At 49.3% G+C, this 18,162-nt stretch overlaps 5 protein-coding genes across 5 annotated transcripts; 3 read left to right on the top strand and 2 right to left on the bottom strand.

Moving 5' to 3' along the window:
- Nucleotides 1-80: 80 nt before the first annotated feature.
- CABS01_09819 (2OG-Fe(II)oxygenase superfamily protein) lies at nucleotides 81-1,458 on the top strand (the record flags this gene model as incomplete). Its single annotated transcript, XM_060543175.1, has 4 exons — nucleotides 81-447; nucleotides 541-864; nucleotides 929-1,227; nucleotides 1,366-1,458. 4 exons carry the CDS (start codon nucleotides 81-83, stop codon nucleotides 1,456-1,458), a joined length of 1,083 nt encoding a protein of 360 aa, XP_060399873.1.
- A 3,694-nt stretch (nucleotides 1,459-5,152) lies between these two features.
- CABS01_09818 (pectin lyase) lies at nucleotides 5,153-6,658 on the top strand (the record flags this gene model as incomplete). The annotated part of the gene is made up of 2 exons (XM_060543174.1): nucleotides 5,153-5,677; nucleotides 5,735-6,658. 2 exons carry the CDS (start codon nucleotides 5,153-5,155, stop codon nucleotides 6,656-6,658), a joined length of 1,449 nt encoding a protein of 482 aa, XP_060399872.1.
- Nucleotides 6,659-8,390: 1,732 nt separating this feature from the next.
- On the bottom strand, nucleotides 8,391-8,784 carry CABS01_09817 (uncharacterized protein; the record flags this gene model as incomplete). Its single annotated transcript, XM_060543173.1, has 3 exons — nucleotides 8,391-8,444; nucleotides 8,502-8,663; nucleotides 8,716-8,784. The coding sequence occupies 3 exons, from the start codon at nucleotides 8,782-8,784 to the stop codon at nucleotides 8,391-8,393; spliced, it is 285 nt and encodes a 94-aa protein (XP_060399871.1).
- Nucleotides 8,785-12,982: 4,198 nt separating this feature from the next.
- On the bottom strand, nucleotides 12,983-15,094 carry CABS01_09816 (HET domain-containing protein; the record flags this gene model as incomplete). The annotated part of the gene is made up of 2 exons (XM_060543172.1): nucleotides 12,983-14,162; nucleotides 14,226-15,094. 2 exons carry the CDS (start codon nucleotides 15,092-15,094, stop codon nucleotides 12,983-12,985), a joined length of 2,049 nt encoding a protein of 682 aa, XP_060399870.1.
- An 814-nt stretch (nucleotides 15,095-15,908) lies between these two features.
- On the top strand, nucleotides 15,909-17,972 carry CABS01_09815 (heterokaryon incompatibility protein; the record flags this gene model as incomplete). Its single annotated transcript, XM_060543171.1, has 1 exon — nucleotides 15,909-17,972. One exon carries the CDS (start codon nucleotides 15,909-15,911, stop codon nucleotides 17,970-17,972), a length of 2,064 nt encoding a protein of 687 aa, XP_060399869.1.
- Nucleotides 17,973-18,162: the final 190 nt, after the last annotated feature.

Raw genomic sequence — 18,162 nt, 5'->3', positions numbered from 1 at the left:
CAACTAATACGCACACTAATTGTTTTCTTGAGAAAGCCCCATTTGCGAAGTTGTGAATCTTTTAAATCCATCTTTCAACCATGGGTTACAACGACTGGGATAACGATAACGAGCCGGCCGTGGACCGTGACCACGACTGGCGTGCGGTACCGGGCGATTTCGACACGATACCTGTGATCGATGTTGCCGGTATTAGAAGTGATCATTTCGATGAGAGACGCAAGATTGCTGCCCAGATTAGGGACGCTTGCGTGCGAGTCGGGTTTTTCTACATTCAAAACCATGGCATTAACGACGATGTTATTCAAGGCGTGTTCAAGGCGGCAGAGACTTTTTTCGCGCTGCCATTTGAGCAGAAAATGGAAGTATTCATCGATAATAGTCCAAATTTCCGGGGCTACACTCCCATCGGGGGTTCGGGGAAGCCTGGACCGGACGGACGAGGAAGTGAGTCTGGCCTCCCACCCCTCTGCGTCCCATCAGCATGTCGATAGGTGACCTACCCTTAGTGTCTGCATTGGCTCACTTGTGTGCATAAAGATCTGAACGAGGCGTTCGAATGGGGCCATGATTCGAAGCTGAACGATGATCCCAACGATGCTTGCGACGACCCGTATATGAAGGGCCGCAACCGATGGCCACGGGAGCCCGCTGACTTCGAGGACCAGCTATCTACTTACTATCGAGAATTGCGGGCCTTTTGCCGTCTGTTGGCCAGGTCTGTCGCGCTGTCACTAGGTCTAGACGAGGACTATTTTTCCTCCTGTACATCTCACCCCGGTTGCGCCAGCGTCCTGGCCCATTACCCGCCTCAAGAACGAGGCGCCGCGGCCCGCGGTCTGGATGCCCATACCGATTCTGAATGTCAGCTCACACGCCCTCCTACATAAAGTTGTTGGAGAAGATGCGCTGACGATTGTGACATTAGTCTTCACGATTCTTGCACCAGGACCCGTCCGCGCTCTGGAGGTCGCGAATAAAGCCGGGGAGTGGATATCAGCTCCGCCTAAGCCCGGAACCTTCATAGTCAACGTCGGTGACCAGCTTCAAGCCTTCACCAACAACCTCTACATCTCGACTCGTCACCGAGTCATGAACTACACTGGACAAGAGCGATACGCCATCCCCTTCTTTTTCTCAACAAACTTCGAGACCGTCATCAAACCAATCCCGGAACTACTTACCGGAGACCAGGTAGCCAGAAACCAGCAGGTCTCGGCTGGACAGGTGAGCTAAGCTTATCTTTATGTTTAATCGTCCTGGAAATGACGGCATATGCTTCTGGCTTTGTCATTTTCGCCATTATATGAGTGAACTGCCCCAAGTATTCTGACTGTGTGGTTATTTACTTATTCTCAATATCAGATGTATAAGGAAAACATGACCTCTCTCCACCGAATCGCGTCAGCGGTCCCAGACTTCGCCAAGTATCGTAAGGAGGAGGCAACCACGGTATAGATGAGCAGAAATGCTTTCAGCGTGGCGGGTGGTTCTTTGTATGCCTCACTTGGACGTTGGAGCCAGTCTTGGCTGGGCAAAGACCATTCAGCGGGGTCAAATATATAAAGCACAACTATGAAAGCTTTTGTGACCTCGAATTCCATGCTTTTCGGAAAGGTGAGGTTCTTTGCCTTGTTCATCTGACTACCCTCATGCTGCTTGGTGAAAATTGTTCTCCAGGACGATCAGTGGTCGATTTCCACGAGGACCCCAGCAGAGCCTCCCATGCCAAGCCCACAATGACTGCACACTTCATGATTCATGCCCCCTTCAGGCAATAATGAATTCAAAATCAGCGGAATAGTTTGTATAGTATCATGGCGCGTTCGGATTGGTAATTCTGATCATGATGCCATGGAACCCTTATCTGACGATGACGTGTCAACAGGGGCAAGCGCTGCGGCGCCGCAACATAGCCGGGTTGTTTCTTGATACCGAAATGCTACCTGAACCAAGCATGATCTGCAGGCCTTCGTCATACTACCAGAGTCAGCCCGAGATCAATCGGATCTTCCATAAGGGCCCAAACCTAGGTCGGTGTATATACTAAGCTTCGTGCTCGGTGGCGGGACCGCTGCCCAACATTCAAAGGCACGTTGCACAAGGACCGCTGGCGACGAGACTCGCAGTGTCGTTTCACCTTTCTCAAATTCCGCTTCGAAAGAACAATTGAGCAACCCAACCCCTTTCATACAGGGACTGCGTGGTGTAGAGCGTAAAGGCCGGGTTCCGCCAAAGGATTTCTTGCGATCGAAGAAGAAACCCCCCATTTCTAGCCACGCTACCTAATACCTGATGCGGTTTCTCAGTCGCACTCACGCCTTCCAAATCCTGGCCGATCACAGGGGCTAGACATTCCTCGACAGAAGATGCCGTGGCATTCGACGAGGAAATTGCAAACCAAGGGAGTAGATAAGCACGGGGTCGCATGTTGAGTTCAGAACAGGCTAGGGTGAATGGAAACGATCGGAGGCGTCCCGCCTGATCGAAAACGCGTATCCCCATAATAATAATAAACAGACAGGAATATGCCAATAGGCAGACGAAGAAGAAGATTCAAACTGCAGTTTACGGTTCATAGTTTTTATTTCTCCCTGTCCAAGCCTTGGCTGTCATTCAAGATTCAAGCTTCGACGCCAAACTGCAGAGCTCGCCCACGCTCCCCTGAGACTTGATTTGACTTCGACAACCCGCACAAACTACACAAGGGGTGCCCTATGGTTCTGCAATGATTACAGGGCTCCTAAAAAGGCTATGTCACTAAATTCCACTTGAAGTGGTGAATTTTCTTCTCAGATTAGCTTGCTCAATTTCATCCCTTTTTTCCAGACAGCGGTGCAACTGGGCTTTTCCCTCACCTCTGCCGGGACTTTCTTTTGTTCGGTTCTTTTCTTTGGCAACGTTATGGAGATACCTTGCTACTTACCATGGCAGCGCTGTCATACCAGCTTTTACTAGTCCGTTTAGCACTTGCTTCAAGGTGTGTCAGGTGCATGTTCCCTGGCCTCGAGCCAGAAGGTCGAGTGAGCAGCTAGTAGACTGACCGACTGGCATAATGATATGTCGAGAATTATTGGTTAGAGAGCAGACAGCAACTTTTCCTACTGGTTAGTGACGAATTCTTAAGGTTAAGATGAGTTTACTTACTGAAACCCGGCGCGGCACCTGAAGAGTAGAGCAAGAACCTTGAATTTATAGCTGCCTAGATCCCGAAGCGCCTCCTTCTCGCCTTGACCTACTTTGAGTCTAAATTAGCAAGGGTGGATCTTGTGTACATTCTCAGGTATGAGCTGCACGAGTCGGCGGCATTCGTATTCATGTTCAGCGGGCTCAAACCATTAGCGGCATGCCCCACGCGCCTGAGATGGTGTTGGAGCAGGATAACGTTAAGATTGTGTAGAGCGATGTTACGTGTCTTGACCTGGGCACGTTATGTGCGCGATGGGTGAGAAAGAAGGTTCAGCTACGAGCTGGCTTTTGGCTTGAGTGATTTGACAGGTAACGAGCAACATCATGCGGAAAGGCAATTGTTGGAAGAAGTACGATCGCTTCATCATTGTGAATGCGAGTATCAGGGGTCTAGCACTGTCCTACTGGAGTGACAGCCGCTGGTTAGACTCATTTGGTCTGAAATTTTCCGCCATGACAGATGTAGTTTTGGGTGTGATCTTGACTCTTACCTCGCGCTTCTTCGGCAGCAGTGCTACGACTTCTATCCCACTACCTTGATCCCCCGCTGCATTTACGATTGTGTCTTCATCTAACATGCCCCTCTAGTTCCATCAGATTTTGGAGCATGCCGCTTCACTCTTGATCTGATGATACCTGTACTGCTGTGCCGCAGTTCCAACTTCGTGCGTTAACATCTACGGTCTCATTCACTCGTATAGTGATAATGGGAGCCAAGCTGAGGTGACCCGTTAAGCTTAAGTCCATCCAAGTATCGTTGACTTTGTATTCCCCCCAAAAGTCTTTTCTACACCTTTACCTAATTTAATGGAACACAGCAAAGGCTGTGTACATCTGCTAGAAACGCTTCCATTGCTTCACCATCCTGCGAGTTATGGTGTGCTAACCGCTGCGTCACGCTGAATGGCCACGCCGTTTGGTTCGGTTATACGGAAGGCTGGCTTTGTGGGCCTTTTGTTTTCCGGCGTCTTTCTCTACTCATATGATTCATCCTCAGAATAGCTCACCAATTCGTCTCTGCCAGAAAAATCAGCCAAACATACGAATCCACAGCACATCACACTTCCGAGCCTTCAATATGCCGCTAAACCCCACTTCGCCGCCTCCGTCGAAGGTGAGATATTTTGTACGGATAATTACGGCAGGGCTATCAACAGGCCAACTGCAATGGAAATCAGCAGACGTACCAAGGCATCTTTGGTACCAGCCCCCTTGGCATCATGTCACCCACGGCAAACTCAATATGCTCCATCTCCCTTTTTCTTTCCCCTGCATCGGTAGGGTTTTTATCCCCGTACTATACTCCACCAGCAACACCATGATTTGACCTTCTCGCTTCTGGGCCCATAGCTCACGAGTCCCTGTGAGTTGAGCAGCTCCCTCCTTCTTAGATAAAAGCTTCAGAGTTAGAGTAATTTGTATCAACTTCATTGAAGCTGATGCTACGGCTCCTACTCTCGGCGATAACACCCGAGAAGGAATCATGATTGCGTTGGTCCATACGGATTGGGAAATCTGGCCGCAGCAGAGAGTTCCAGGCTGGTCTATTTTTCCTCTCTCTCAAATGGGAGGATCCTGAATATATTGGTCTAGTGCGCCAGAACGGGGGCTCTGCCAGCTATGGCGAGTAGGAAACTTGACATCGGGATTTTTGATTACATTCAGATATTGTCTCTCTTTCTTCGACTTGGTTCACTAGACAATCCCCCATGTTTGGTGGATCAATTGTGCTCTGGGCTCTATGCCCCTTAATTTATCGGACTCTGTCCGATTCTTACTGTTTGAATTCATTGAAATACGATGGAGATTCACGATGGATTGCCCAAGTGTTCTCGGGGTCATGATCCCAATCCTTCATTTTTGGTGTCAATTTTAGCTTCGACCGAAATTCGCGCCGGCGTGACCGCATCTTTCCTTTATTGACTTCATCCAGTGTTTCTCTTCTATTTCCCCTACCGCTATCATGCGTTTCTCAGCATCTGTCATCCTTGCCACCGCTGTCGCCAGCACGACCTCTGCTCAGAAAGTTGTCGGCGCGGCTTACGGCTTTGCCACTGGCGTCACTGGAGGTGGTAGCGCCTCCGCTGCTACCCCATCCTCTGCTGAAGAGTTGGCTGAATGGCTTTCCGATAACACCGCCCGCACCATCGTCATCGACAAAGAGTACAACTTTACCGGTAAGTCGGCTTCAGGAGCTGGGTGCGACCGCAAGAGCTGCAGCTCCGCGAAAGGTGGACAATTGTTTCTTGGAGACCTGTCTTGCGGAACTAGTGATAACGTCGTCGCTACTGTTACTTACGACGTTGCTGGTACCGAGCCTCTGGTTGTCGGAAGCAACAAGAGTATCATCGGCTCCAACGGCAAGGGAGTTCTCATTGGTAAGGGACTCCGCATTCAGAAGAACGCCAAGAACGTCATCATCCAGGGTATCACTATCACCAACCTTAATCCTGGTGTTGTTTGGGGAGGTGATGCCATCGATCTTCAGGTAAGGCACCAGCAGATTTCTCAAAATGTTCTATGTTAGTTGCTAACAGTTTGGTAGGGAGGCAATGATGGTGTCTGGATCGATCACAACAAGATCTCCCTCATCGGCCGCCAGTTCATCGTCAGCCACTACGACGGCTCCCGCGTTACTATCTCCAATAATGAGTTCGACGGTATCACCACTACCTCTGCCTCCTGCAACGGCAACCACTACTGGACCATGATGCTCAATGGTAACGGCGACCAAATGACCCTCGATCGCAACTACTTCCACGACGTGTCCGGCCGCTCTCCTAAGCTCGGCGAGAAGGGAACTTTCCAAGCGACCAATAATCTGTTTTCTGACATGAAGGGCCACGCTTTTGAACTCTACTCTGGCACCGTTTCCCTCATCGAGGGCAATGCTTTTGAGTCTGTTAATACTCCCTACGACGGCGAGTTATACTCTAACAGCTTTAACGTCCCTGACGCCTCTTCCGCCAGCTCTTGTATCTCCTCTATCGGCCGTGCGTGCCAGGTCAACAGCCTTGATTCCTCCTGCGGTACATGGAAGTCTCTCAAGGAGACCACCGCTCTGTCTACCTTCTCTAAGCTCAAGGATTATCTCGTCAAACCAATTGCTGCCACCGGCGTCTCCACGCTGGTCAAGGGCAGTGCCGGACCTGCCAACGTCGGCTCCTCCACAGCTGTCGCTGAAAAAGCCTCCACTGAGACTGAGACTGCGACCAAGAGCAACGCTGCTGCAGCTACCCTTGCTGCCTCCGAGACTATTACCAAAGAGACCGCCACTGAGGAGCCCGCCGCCGCGGAGTCCAGTTTGTCGACTGTTACTGCTCAGGCTTGGGGCCAGTGCGGCGGCAGCGGCTGGCGTGGTGCCACCACTTGCGCCGCCGGAACTTCCTGCGTCTTCCAGAATGAGTGGTACTCTCAATGTGTTAGCTCCGCCGCCAGACGTAGCATGAAGTCTCTCCGTCGTATTTAATTCAGCGCATTAGATATGCAGCCTAAATATTCTGTCAAGCCACTTGGCCTTTTGTAAATAGGAACGAAAATTGTACATCATGTTGATCACCATCCTCTATTCAGTGATCGGTTCGGTCACGAACATGCATCAAATTGCCTAATTTAACTCGTTTCACGTTGCCGATAACTCGTCACTTCGCTCTGCCCCATCGACTACCTATTATTGTAAGGCCAAGCACCATATGGATGGTTTGCAGGCCTGTCATGAGAAACGCGGAGACTCACTCAGACTACCTTAGCAGAAGTCTGGCCATCTCCGCACGAGCCCACCGGCAGCAGGGCGTGAACTTTGAAGATCTCGTTGGATGAATCAACAGGAACAGAGCTTTACAGTCTGCCGGGCTTCCAATGACCAGCATGCGGTTGCACGCAGTTGAGGAGGTAGGCCAGCGAACACAGCTCTAGTATTTCAGCAACAAAGCTGATTACATGACGAAAGTGAGCTAATAGGAGACGTTTTGATCCTTGCCCGTGCCGTCCTAGCCCACCGAAGCAACGTATTGCTCCCTGCCGGTCGCTGCCATGGCGGCTTCGTTCGTGGTTGTTGTGACCACACTTTTGCCCCCATTCCTAGAGCGCCACCCCGTTGGTGACTCGGACGACTGTTTGAAAGCTAGCAAGTACACTTCTCGAGGAGCGGTGTGGCAATCGCTAGATCCACGCAGGAATATGTAGCAGAGCGTGGCTTGGAAGCCGCTGTTGGGCGTCGCTCATTACCGCATCGGAACCTAGATGCTTCTGGCTCTCTGCTGACAGTCACGCTGAACACTACTTGAACGTGGTCTTCCTTCCCGTGTCAAAAGGTCAGACATTTGGTGCAGACAAGGGACGGCTTGAGCAGATCATTGTCTTAGGGTACCTTACTCAGAGCGTGTCACCCGAAGCAGCGCCAACTCTCAGCGCGCAACGTGGACCGGCTAGGACCGCACTTGCCAACTCGCACGATAGAGCAAATAGTCAGGGATAGTACACGTTTTCGGAGCCCTCAGTTCCGAACTGTGTCAATTATGCGGGGTTCGAGGCATACTGCTCGCCTACCTTGCAGCTTGTTTCGCCCAGCTGCAGGCCATATCCGGTCACTGCAGAGTTGTCTGCAGCGTATCGCGCGAGAGCCACAGAGAAGGACTGGAATAACCCACACACACGAGATGTGACTTTGTGCCGTGCCCCCTAGATGCAGCGCAGCTACGGCGCCTAAGCTCCGTGAAAGCATTGGCAGGTGCTAGTGGAATAACCCACACACACAAGATGTGACTTTGTGCCGTGCCCCCTAGATGCAGCGCAGCTACGGCGCCTAAGCTCCGTGAAAGCATTGGCAGGTGCTAACACCCCTGAATTCATGACAGATATCCTTTGAGCCTTTGACCCTGACATTTTCAAACTGTGTGCTGTTTACCGAGAATACTGATAATGCCGTAATTTGGTTCAGATTAAAGTGAGGCCCCTCGACGGGTGTAAGTCCGAAAACTTATGTGCCTATGTCACCATCGAAGCAGTAAGAACCTGGTATTTTCTCACATAGTACAAAGCTTGCAAAAAAGTTATCTCATGCGAGCGAGGGGGTATATGTCTAAATTTCCTCTAACTGACTTGTGGTTTTCTTAACGTCAACCCTTCTTGAGAGGACAAGAAGCCTTGCCAACGAATTTCGCGATGACCCCCACGAAAACTGATTTGATAGTCCGATGAATCTATTTGGGGCATCCCGTTCCGAAGCCAGTGATAGTATCACAGCAATCAGCATCCTAATGAATCCAGTAAGCGATGTCGCTAGTGAAAGATAGTTGTATGTATGTGCTTACACAAGTTGCGGAGACGGGCGTATTGGTGCCCTGCTTCATGACATTGCTGCAGTAATTTGCCTTGTCCTTGCTACACCAGATTTCGTTGTTCCGATTCTGATTCTGGCAGGATTCGTTGCCCTTGCCCCAGCAACAGTTTTCCTTTTTGCCTTTGACGTCGCACTGTCATTCGTGAGCTACCGTTCTACCAATTGGATAGTAATGGGACACATACAGTAGCAGCAAGAGTAGTTTGGATAGCCATGGCCGAAAGGATAGCGCTGATGGCGATGGAATACTGCATTTTGAATGATGAAGAGTCTTTTGCAATTTGTTGCCGCTGTAATGGTAGATAAGGGAAGTGGTGAAGCTTGAGTCTCAAAGGTTCGAATGGGTGAGGTATGAGCAAAGGAAGGCTTACAAGAATGAGCGATTGCCGCCACCTTTTATAATGGTCATTCGTAACAATCTAGAGGAGGCACAGCACAAATTTCCAATTCAGTAACGAAAGAAAGGTTTCCGAGTCATTAGAACCTTGGCACCGACTCCTGAAACCTTGTCCATCCGTATAGGACGTTAGATGACTCGATGAGCTAGAAATATTCTCCAAGGCAGGTAGACATTCTGCTATAGTTGTGGATACAAACAAGACTTTATCTACATCCTGAAAGCTGTTAATCCTGCTCATAATTCAATGGAGAGAGACTCGGGTTCGGTTCGACTAGAAAATGTCCCAGGGCAAGAATCGGCTTAATCCATAAACTTAGACTACTCCTATCCCCGTAGGTGCTCAGAGAATGGTTTACTCACAGATCCAGCTTCTGCTTGGGGAATGTCTTTTCTATTCTGGAAAGACATTTTGAAAATCATGCCCGTTGACTTTCGTCTTTTCCATGGAGCAGAGCATTCGAAAGCTGATATTTCCGCTGCCATTCCTGGGCTTGTACCACGGGAGGTGGATCTTGTGGCTATGATGTAGGATCATATTTGCTTTGACCAAATAATTAGTGTCATCCTCTGTCTGCGCTTGGGTGCTCGCTAGGTTCTGCGAAAAGATCTGGAACAGATTATTAAACTTTGAAGACGACCTATCCTGATAGACTTCCCTGCTGTACATCTTTTCATACAGACCCCTTAATCTGGTGCCGTAGTTTCAGTGACGGACCGGCCTCTTTCACTCGTGGTACGTGCTGTGATGAGCATTTTCCGAACTGGAGCTGGGCCGAGACAACGAAACCTGCTGATACTGATGGACCCGAAATCACAGAATGCCCGGGGAAACTTAACCCCAGAACTATGATGAACCAGAATCAAAGTCACCTGACTCGCTAGGAGATATTCTTAGATGAACTGTTCTGAAAGCAATGAATCCCAACTCCCCACATAATTTACTACGAACCTCAATCTAAGAGGCTGGCGATAACCATGCTGTCTGCCGGCAACATGGCACACAGTGACTGAGCTTGTCGCATTTACCACTTGATATGCCTACCAAAAGCGTTGCTGTTCGTAGCACTTTCTGCTGCCTTGAGATACAACATTGTTTTTTACGCATCGAGCTAAGCTACCTGGGGCCCATGTGGTCATCTCTCGTTCACGACCTTGCCTCTCAATCAAAAAGGCGCAATGTTAACACACGCACAAGCAACGAAACAAGACGCGCAGGTTTGCGCCTTAGCTACCCGTTCCGAAGATATCACGGCGCATGACCATTGACCTGTGCCCAATGGCCGCCAAAGCCATCTCTTAGAGTGACCCTTCGGCCTAATAGGGCAGAAAAGCTTCATAAGCCCGACAAGTGGCTTGTTGGTCATCCCAGGAGGCTCGGCATGGTAACGATCAATACCTGACACTCGGCCCATGTTGCGTAGCCTCCTTCCGAGACGTACATTTGCAGCCTTTTGCCCTCCATGATCGCGAATGGGCCAGAAGGCTCAGAGATTGGACGGATAGACAGATCCAACCCCCAGCCCAGCCGGGCATCCCACAGACATGAGCTACTATAACAGGGGTTCCGGCCGAGGATAGTCATTCTGTGCTCGTTATAGCGAGTGGTGTGTCTAGGCCTTCAGGTTTCGCAAACGAGCGCGTATTAGGGTTGAGCATTAATGGACGGCCGGTCGGCGTTTCCGAAGACGTATCAGGCCAAGCACATCATCTATTCGTTGCCCATGATTGAAGCTATACTTATTCTGGGCGTCATGTCCGACGCGCTCCAGGCGGTCATCGTTACCCTGTTCTAGTGCTGCGAAGTTGAATCCTCGTATTGTAGCGACGCGGCCCTGAGGCCTCGAGAAGAACCCTTTCTTGTTCACATTCTCGATGTTTGAGAATCTAAGAATTACCGAGACGGCGCCTTCTAACATCGAGTAATGGCTCTAATGGCCTGTTTATGCATAGCCAGTGGCATCCGGACGATCAGAGCAGAGATCCGTGCAAAGATGAAAACCATTGCCTATCACCTATTTCACAAAATCAGCCATATATTCGGGCTTATTTTAAATCTAAGAAGGGCTACGAAAAAGATCTTTGCTAACGTCCTGACATAGAGGGCTAGCACCTTCAAGGAAGGCGTCCAAATCTCTGTACCTTGTATGTTAGTACTCATGAGGTTAGACAGACTCCCATCGCAGCTTCTAGCACAACGTATAACCAGCGAATATAGCTTTCACATCATCGTAGTTAGGACAGCATCGGGCAAATCGACTTTCTTGTAGAACGAATTGCTTCATTTGGTTGACCGGGTGGCTGTTACTTGAAGAATGGGTTTTCCCTATACTATTTCATACGGCATATCTCTTCTTTCCTCAAACACTATCCGCAATAATATAACGATCAAACTAGATTTCTATTTATTACCGTTCCGCTTCCGATCGAATTTCACGTGTTTCCTTAGATCTAGCACTTACTATCGACTACATTAACAAACTCCCCGTCTTCTGGAATCTCAACATAACTCAACCACCGCGCCTATCGCCCAAAGGATTCGTGGCAGTAGCCTGCAAAGTCTATAACCCTCTTAGCTTCTATAAGGGCTACAATATCATCCTATTCTTTGTATTCGCCGGCGTCCTGATCGGATTCACTCTTGGTCGTTTCCAGTACCTTAGCTTGAACGTCTTTCATAACGGCTCTACCCCTAGAGAGTACTTTGCGTACCAGTACGGCTACCAAAAGGCTGGGCTACTCATCCATTTCGGCGCAATTTTTCCCATCGGGTTTTTAGCATATTTCCAATTTCTACCAGTTATTCAACATACAATAACCCCAGGCCATTGATTGCATAGATACATCATTTTGTTACTCTCGCTAAGGTACTGGGCATTATTGGCGCCTTGATGATAGCGAGAGGCTCTTTCATAGGTGGACTTGACATTCAGGCAGCTGTCGGGCTTCTCAGCATTCATTTCATCGGGGTTCTTGTGGCCGCATACGCCAAGACCAAGAGACTCCGAATCGGCCTACACAGGGCATGGATGCTTCGAGCATGGTTCCACATCAGCTCAACATTCCACCTTACCCTCTAAAAAAATGAAAACCTCTCATTATTTTAGGTTAAAAGGCAGAATCTATCATCAAAGTCCGAATCATTTTGATCTCGGCTACGGCTATCATCAGCAACATTGGCACGTACTATGCCGCGCAACCTTACGACCAGATCCTATCCATAATCGGCGATACAAACCAGACTTTTTAACTCTATCCAGACTATACGACGTACTTCCCCGGCATAAGTCCGAGTTAACAAGCCGTGATACATGCCAATTCGAAGTCTCTATCTGCTACTGAGGCTGCTGTCGCCGCGGGTACGTCGCTTAGTATGGTATTGTGACTTGCATTGGTAATCCATGTGGCTGGTGTTAAGATCTTCGTAAGCCGTCGGTCACGATAATGACGATATGTCTGCGATTACTGATCTATTCATAGCTCAAGCTTACATCCGCTGAGGCTAATAGGCTACGTAATGTTTCATTCAACAGACAAATGGAGGCAGGGATGAAGCCAACAGAAATAACACCGGTAGGGCTGTCGAGTGCGAAGGCCGAACTAGCCGAAGATTCTTTATAGTAGAAGGCTCAATACGGCCCTGGTCAACGTTAGGACTTGAAGTTCTCTGTAGAGTGAGTTGTCGATCAGACTTTAAGAGGGATATCAGCATCTTGAAGCAAGTGTCGTATAGTCACCATAGGAGCATCGACATAGGTGAAAGAGGCCGGTTGTCTATTGGAAGTAGGAAATAGGCACAAAGCTCGCTCTGAAATAGAGGGTGCAAGTGAGGTGAACCTCGGTGATTATGTAACCGAGGTCACGTGACGTACGGTGAGGCCTTGGAAGGTTGAAGCCATCACGACAGCAAGGAAAACGGAGCAAAATTGAACTTTAAGGTGGGTTAAGAAAGTGACCAGCTCGCTTATCATATACATTATATAGAGACTACTACTTGAAAATCTATTTGTGACATAAGAGCATGGGCTCCGTCTCTACTCAGTGAAAAATGGGTGTCATACTATAACCACGTTCCGCGTCTCAAAGTTGATTCCCAGCTTATTGTCTCCCCAGGTAGCATAATCTATACGTAGTTTTCCAAGGCGTCGGTACGAGCCATCGCCCGTGGGTATAATGACGATACCTTCTTGATGCATGTGGAGCTTGGCCCCAGGCTTCTCGTGCATTTGGGTCATTTGAAACAGCATAAACCAGCTGAGTGTTGCATTCGACGCCTCCCTTGCGCTTTCTGTGGTATCAAACTTCATTTCGGAGACAGCTCCGGGAATACCCTTCAGGTGTAACTTCACCTTCGTCTCTGTGTGACAGTCCACAGGACCTATGGTCTTGAATAATCCTTCCATCTTTAAAGAGCCGGTAAGAACTTCGCCGTATGGGTCCTCGCCTTTTGGTGTAATTACACAATCCAGAACCCTCGAGAGGCTCGCAATCGTCACCTCAAGACCATTATCGCCCATTAAGTTGCCGAAGCTCTGCTGCGAAATTGGCCCATTGAGAGATGCCCAAGACCAAGATGGTGCTTGGTAATGCGTGGCAGCTTGATCAGGTTCAGTGCACTCCCATGACAATCCTTCAATCATCGCCTTGCGCCAAAGTCCAGCGACGTACTGATCGTTGATCTGACCTGCAATCATTCTCGCGATACCTGATATAGCGGGAAGCTTGTCCGTGCCACGGGTAAGTTTCCGTAAAGAATACTCGGTCACAAGCTCTGTCCACTCGGTAGAAGCTCGTAGGGCGCGCTCGTCTTCCTCGACGGTGTCCCAGTCTTTTCTGGCGTCGCTGTAGCGCCCTGAGAATTTCGTTCCATCTTGGCACAAAAAGTACGCGTTGCACTCAAACGACATCTGCTGTGAACCGAAATGGACAAGACGCGGCGCAAGCCAACGCTCCTGCAGAGTCCAGCCTCTCTTCGAGAGAGGCTCATCCCACACATAGTCCTCGCTACTGAGGTAGCAAGCCTGCGTGCGAGGTATTGCGCAAACATAGAGAGTGGCAGTCATACCGGCAGCAGTGGATGTACAACTTGCATAGGGGGGTGTTTCGGGCGGACCCAAGAAGCCTACACCATTATCACTTGATTTCAAGACAGAAAACACGATGTAAGCATTCGAGTAAACATCGCCCATCGTGGAAGCTTCCCTGCTCCAGTCTGCGATATCGTCTTGAACGATGCTGTGAGATGTCAGCTCATTGTGTTCTAGATAATGGTATTATTGTAGACTGAAAAGCACTCACCAGAGCGCATCAATCCAGAGATAGCGTATTCCCAATTTGCGCGTCATGGTGACAGCATCTTGGAATGTCTGGGGCATAGTCGCAGTAATGATGCCCTCCTTGTGTTCCTCAAGGCTCGCCATGGTGGTCCTGAAATGATCTTTTCCTTGACCCCACATGTAACTCAAAGCGGCGTATTTCCCGCATGCATCCCGAGCCTCGTATAACTTGATGTAGGTTTGCTTGTCATCGATGCCCACATCGAGAACCCTCGTCGGCAAGCACCTCTCGCCTACACAGCACCTGAGTTGGACATGCTCTCGGTCGCAGTCTCTCAGCCATTTCCCAACTTGGTCGGATATTGAGTCAACTGTTGGGTTTTTCCTCAAGCATCGTCCAGTGATCGAAGCGCTCAATGGATCGCTGTCATCTGAAACGCACAGTCTGAAAGCACTGATCAGACGGATGGAATTGTGTTCAGCGTCGAATGATATGACCAGGATGTTTTCTGTGTCCTGGGAGTATTTGACAAGTCGCATGTTCCAAACTGATCCGTCCTCAAGGTACTTGCTGATGTGTTCATCTTTCTTATCTTGCTCGCTCAATTGGGTAAGCCAGCTCTTGAAGATATGAGCGCCGTGAAGAACCGCGGCGCAGATAGCGCAATCTTTTGAGGCGTCCAGAAGGTCTTCGAAAGTTCGGTGGAATTGAATGCCAAATTGTGACACCTCTTCTTCTCTCCAAGAACCCCAAAGTTGCAGCAAACTCAAGGTGGGTCGAAAAATAGATCCTTTATTCAGGATGTATTTATCTGGGTATGCGGGGATGTTGAGTAGGTCGATAGCTAAGCAGGTACTGCACAGCGACATACCAGCACCGTCCTCGGCCATTGTTGTTTGATCGAGCACAGGCCGTTGTAGCAAGTGAATAGCACACGCCGAACCATAGTTCAGAGTAAGAGCGCAATATATCCTAGTAAGGAGTGAGGGGTAAACGGAATGTGGTTTAACCATCATCCATCCAGCTTGCTTACTTAGGACTAGCTCCTACATTGAATCTCACCATCAGCATCCTTGCCTTCAAGCCTTCTTGATCCTTCCACTATTGAGAATTATTTTGGGACGACCAAGGTAGAAACTACAAGCATTATCGGTTTCAAGCAGCCTGTTGGATTGACTACTCCAGCTGGATAAAGGGATGGTAGAAATGCATTGAACGATATGCAACGAAAAAAAAAAAAAACGGTGATGTTAGGTAAACACAAGATAGAGCTACGCTCGGACCAGGATAGGCAGAAAAGCCTCAATTACCTTAAGCACAATAATCACCCTTTGTTGTGTTTTGATGAATGAGCCCCAGTAGTCTTGCATTGAATCGACATTGCTGGAGTTGCGGACGGCTATCTACCCAAGGTTTTGTTATGTACAAGGTCGCGATCCAAATGGGCTTACTATTGCATGGTTCTTTCTCATTCGAACCAATTGTGTTGCGAGATAGCCCCTCATTGTTCTTCGATGGGGCTGTGCCGAATGTCAGACTCTTTCACACTGGGCAGTGTCGTAAGCATGGCACTTGATCTGGGGAGCGAATCAACAAATCACATCTAATCGTGTCCCCCGGTAGCGCGAGCCAAGGCTAAATACCGCAAAGACCGCGTCTGGGGCAAGTGAAGGATGCGTAGTGGCCAGCCCTCTTTCTCTCACAATGGCAACTCATAGATCAACAGAAACTACCACATTCAGTTACTACCCGCTCAACGAAGATCGGAACGAGATCCGGGTCCTCAACCTACAGACGATTGAACGACCACCTCTTGCCAAGCTTCGGGATGAGCCACCTGAATGGCATGGCCTTGTCCATTGTACGATTGACCACGTTTCACTCGACGCACATCTGCCAGACTATAGAGCTTGGTCGTCACAAACGCCGCAGCTGTCTCGGAGAAACAGCGATGAGCGATGGCGACGGTTCTCGAATGAGCGATATCGGTCATTGAGCCCGACAAGAGTAAGCTCACCGTTCGAGAGGCCACGTGCGCATCATCGCTATCATCGATTTTCATGGGGTGACTACGGAGCCCTGAGCTACACTTGGGGGGACCAGACTGTGAAAGTGCCGATCATCATGAATGGCCAGGTTGTGCTTGTCGGTCAAAGCTTAGAGGCAGCTCTGCGAGCCTTGTCCTCAGATCCAGATTATATTGATGGTCTGAAAATTTGGGCCGATGCAATCTGTATCAACCAGAGGGACCTGGCCGAGCGCAATCGTCAAGTGAAGCGCATGCGTCAAATCTATGGAAGAGCGCTCATTGTCTCCATCTGGCTAGGCGACATACCCAACGACTCTATTTCCGACATGGCTCAGCTCCACGAACTGATAGTCAAGTCACAAGACAAAGCTGCAGCATCTGAGGTGTTGGAAGTAGCAATGACGGACCCAGAGAAGAAAGAAACCATACGCAGGGCCATCGATGTAGTTGTCAAGAAGACATACTGGTCTCGGATTTGGGTAATTCAGGAGAAATGCCTGGGTCCCTTCAACCCTTCTATTCTTTTCGGGACGTTCCGCATGGGCTTGGTGCCGTTTCATAACTTTCTCCAAGGTGTCACGAACATCCATGGCGCTGTAAGGGCTCGTGAGAAAGTGTGGCGAATCTTGAAGTTGGTGGAGTTAGTAAATGCGTCTCAAGAGCGTGTTCGCCGCGGTCGAGCTCAGACCAATGAAGAGCGTAGGCAAGATCAAGACGACCTTGGACTGCTCTTGATGATTGGGAGGATGGCAGGCTCACTCGACTTGAGAGATCGTCTGTACGGATTAATGGGGATGATACCGGAATATGTGGCCAAATTGATTGAGCCGGACTATAAGAAGAAGGTAGAAGATGTGTTCTCGGATTTTGCCAGCGCGCTTATCACTGACTTCGAATCTTTCGACATAGTGCTGACTGGGACGACGGAATCTACTCTGAAGCTTCCTTCCTGGGTGCCAGATTTGACATCTCCATGGGATCCTTATCTCTGGGGAACAGACTGTAATGCCAGTTGGGGACAGAAAGCCAAGTTCAGGGTGGAACATGACGGGAAGGTTCTTACCACTAGCGGATATCTCGTTGATGTGGTCGAAGGCTTGGCTCCTTTCTTGGGTTGGAAACACGGCGGTCTCGGTGTCTGGCAAGATGCCGTTCAGCCAGCATCTGTTAAGATGCCGAACGATCCCAAGGCGGCAATCGTACGGACCCTTCATCGAGCTGCAACATACAACTGCGATTCAGGAACAACGATTCTCGATATTCCTTGGCTTGAGAGCCTGAGCCCCGACGACCCAGACATCCTGGCGCTGGAAAAGCGTGGATGGGGCAAAGTTCTCAAACACGCCAATCTCAACGACTTGACACAGTTTCGCAAGCAGGTCAATGACAATTTCCAACCTTGGGGTCGGCGATTCGAGTCCTTCTTCCCACGGGTGCAAGATGTTGGAGATTGCGTGGACCCTAAGCCTTTCTTGGAATCACTTGACAAGCATATTGGAATCGTATATCCGGTCTTCACCACAGGAAAGGGGCTTTTTGGCACCGCAATTCTTCAGCAAATTCGGAAGGGAGACTCGATATTTATTATACCGGGCTGCTCAGCGCCCATTGTCATGCGACAGAACAATGGCCAATGGCAAGTCATTTCACAGTGCTTTGTGGATGGCCTCATGTGTGGGGAGATGAAGACGGCAGTGGGTGTCAATGGCTGCGAACTGACAGAAATCCGAATAAGCTAGATAAGGAATGAACTTCAGATCTAACCCCAGTTCATTACACGTATTTGGTACCTTATTCAGCTTCAATTGGTGTCCTGCTAGCTTGAGGTGTTTGCATTCCCGAGCCGGATCTCCAGTTGAGGCCGAGGGTAAGACCTGATTGCTTTTGCTGTAGCTTCATAGAGTTTTGAGTATCAAGTCTTTCTTTCTG

This window comes from Colletotrichum abscissum (assembly GCF_030869225.1).
Source record: "Colletotrichum abscissum strain IMI 504890 chromosome Unknown Scaffold_24.1, whole genome shotgun sequence".
Classification (NCBI taxonomy): Eukaryota; Fungi; Ascomycota; class Sordariomycetes; order Glomerellales; family Glomerellaceae; genus Colletotrichum; species Colletotrichum abscissum.
This window is presented reverse-complemented; position numbering and strand designations above follow the sequence as displayed.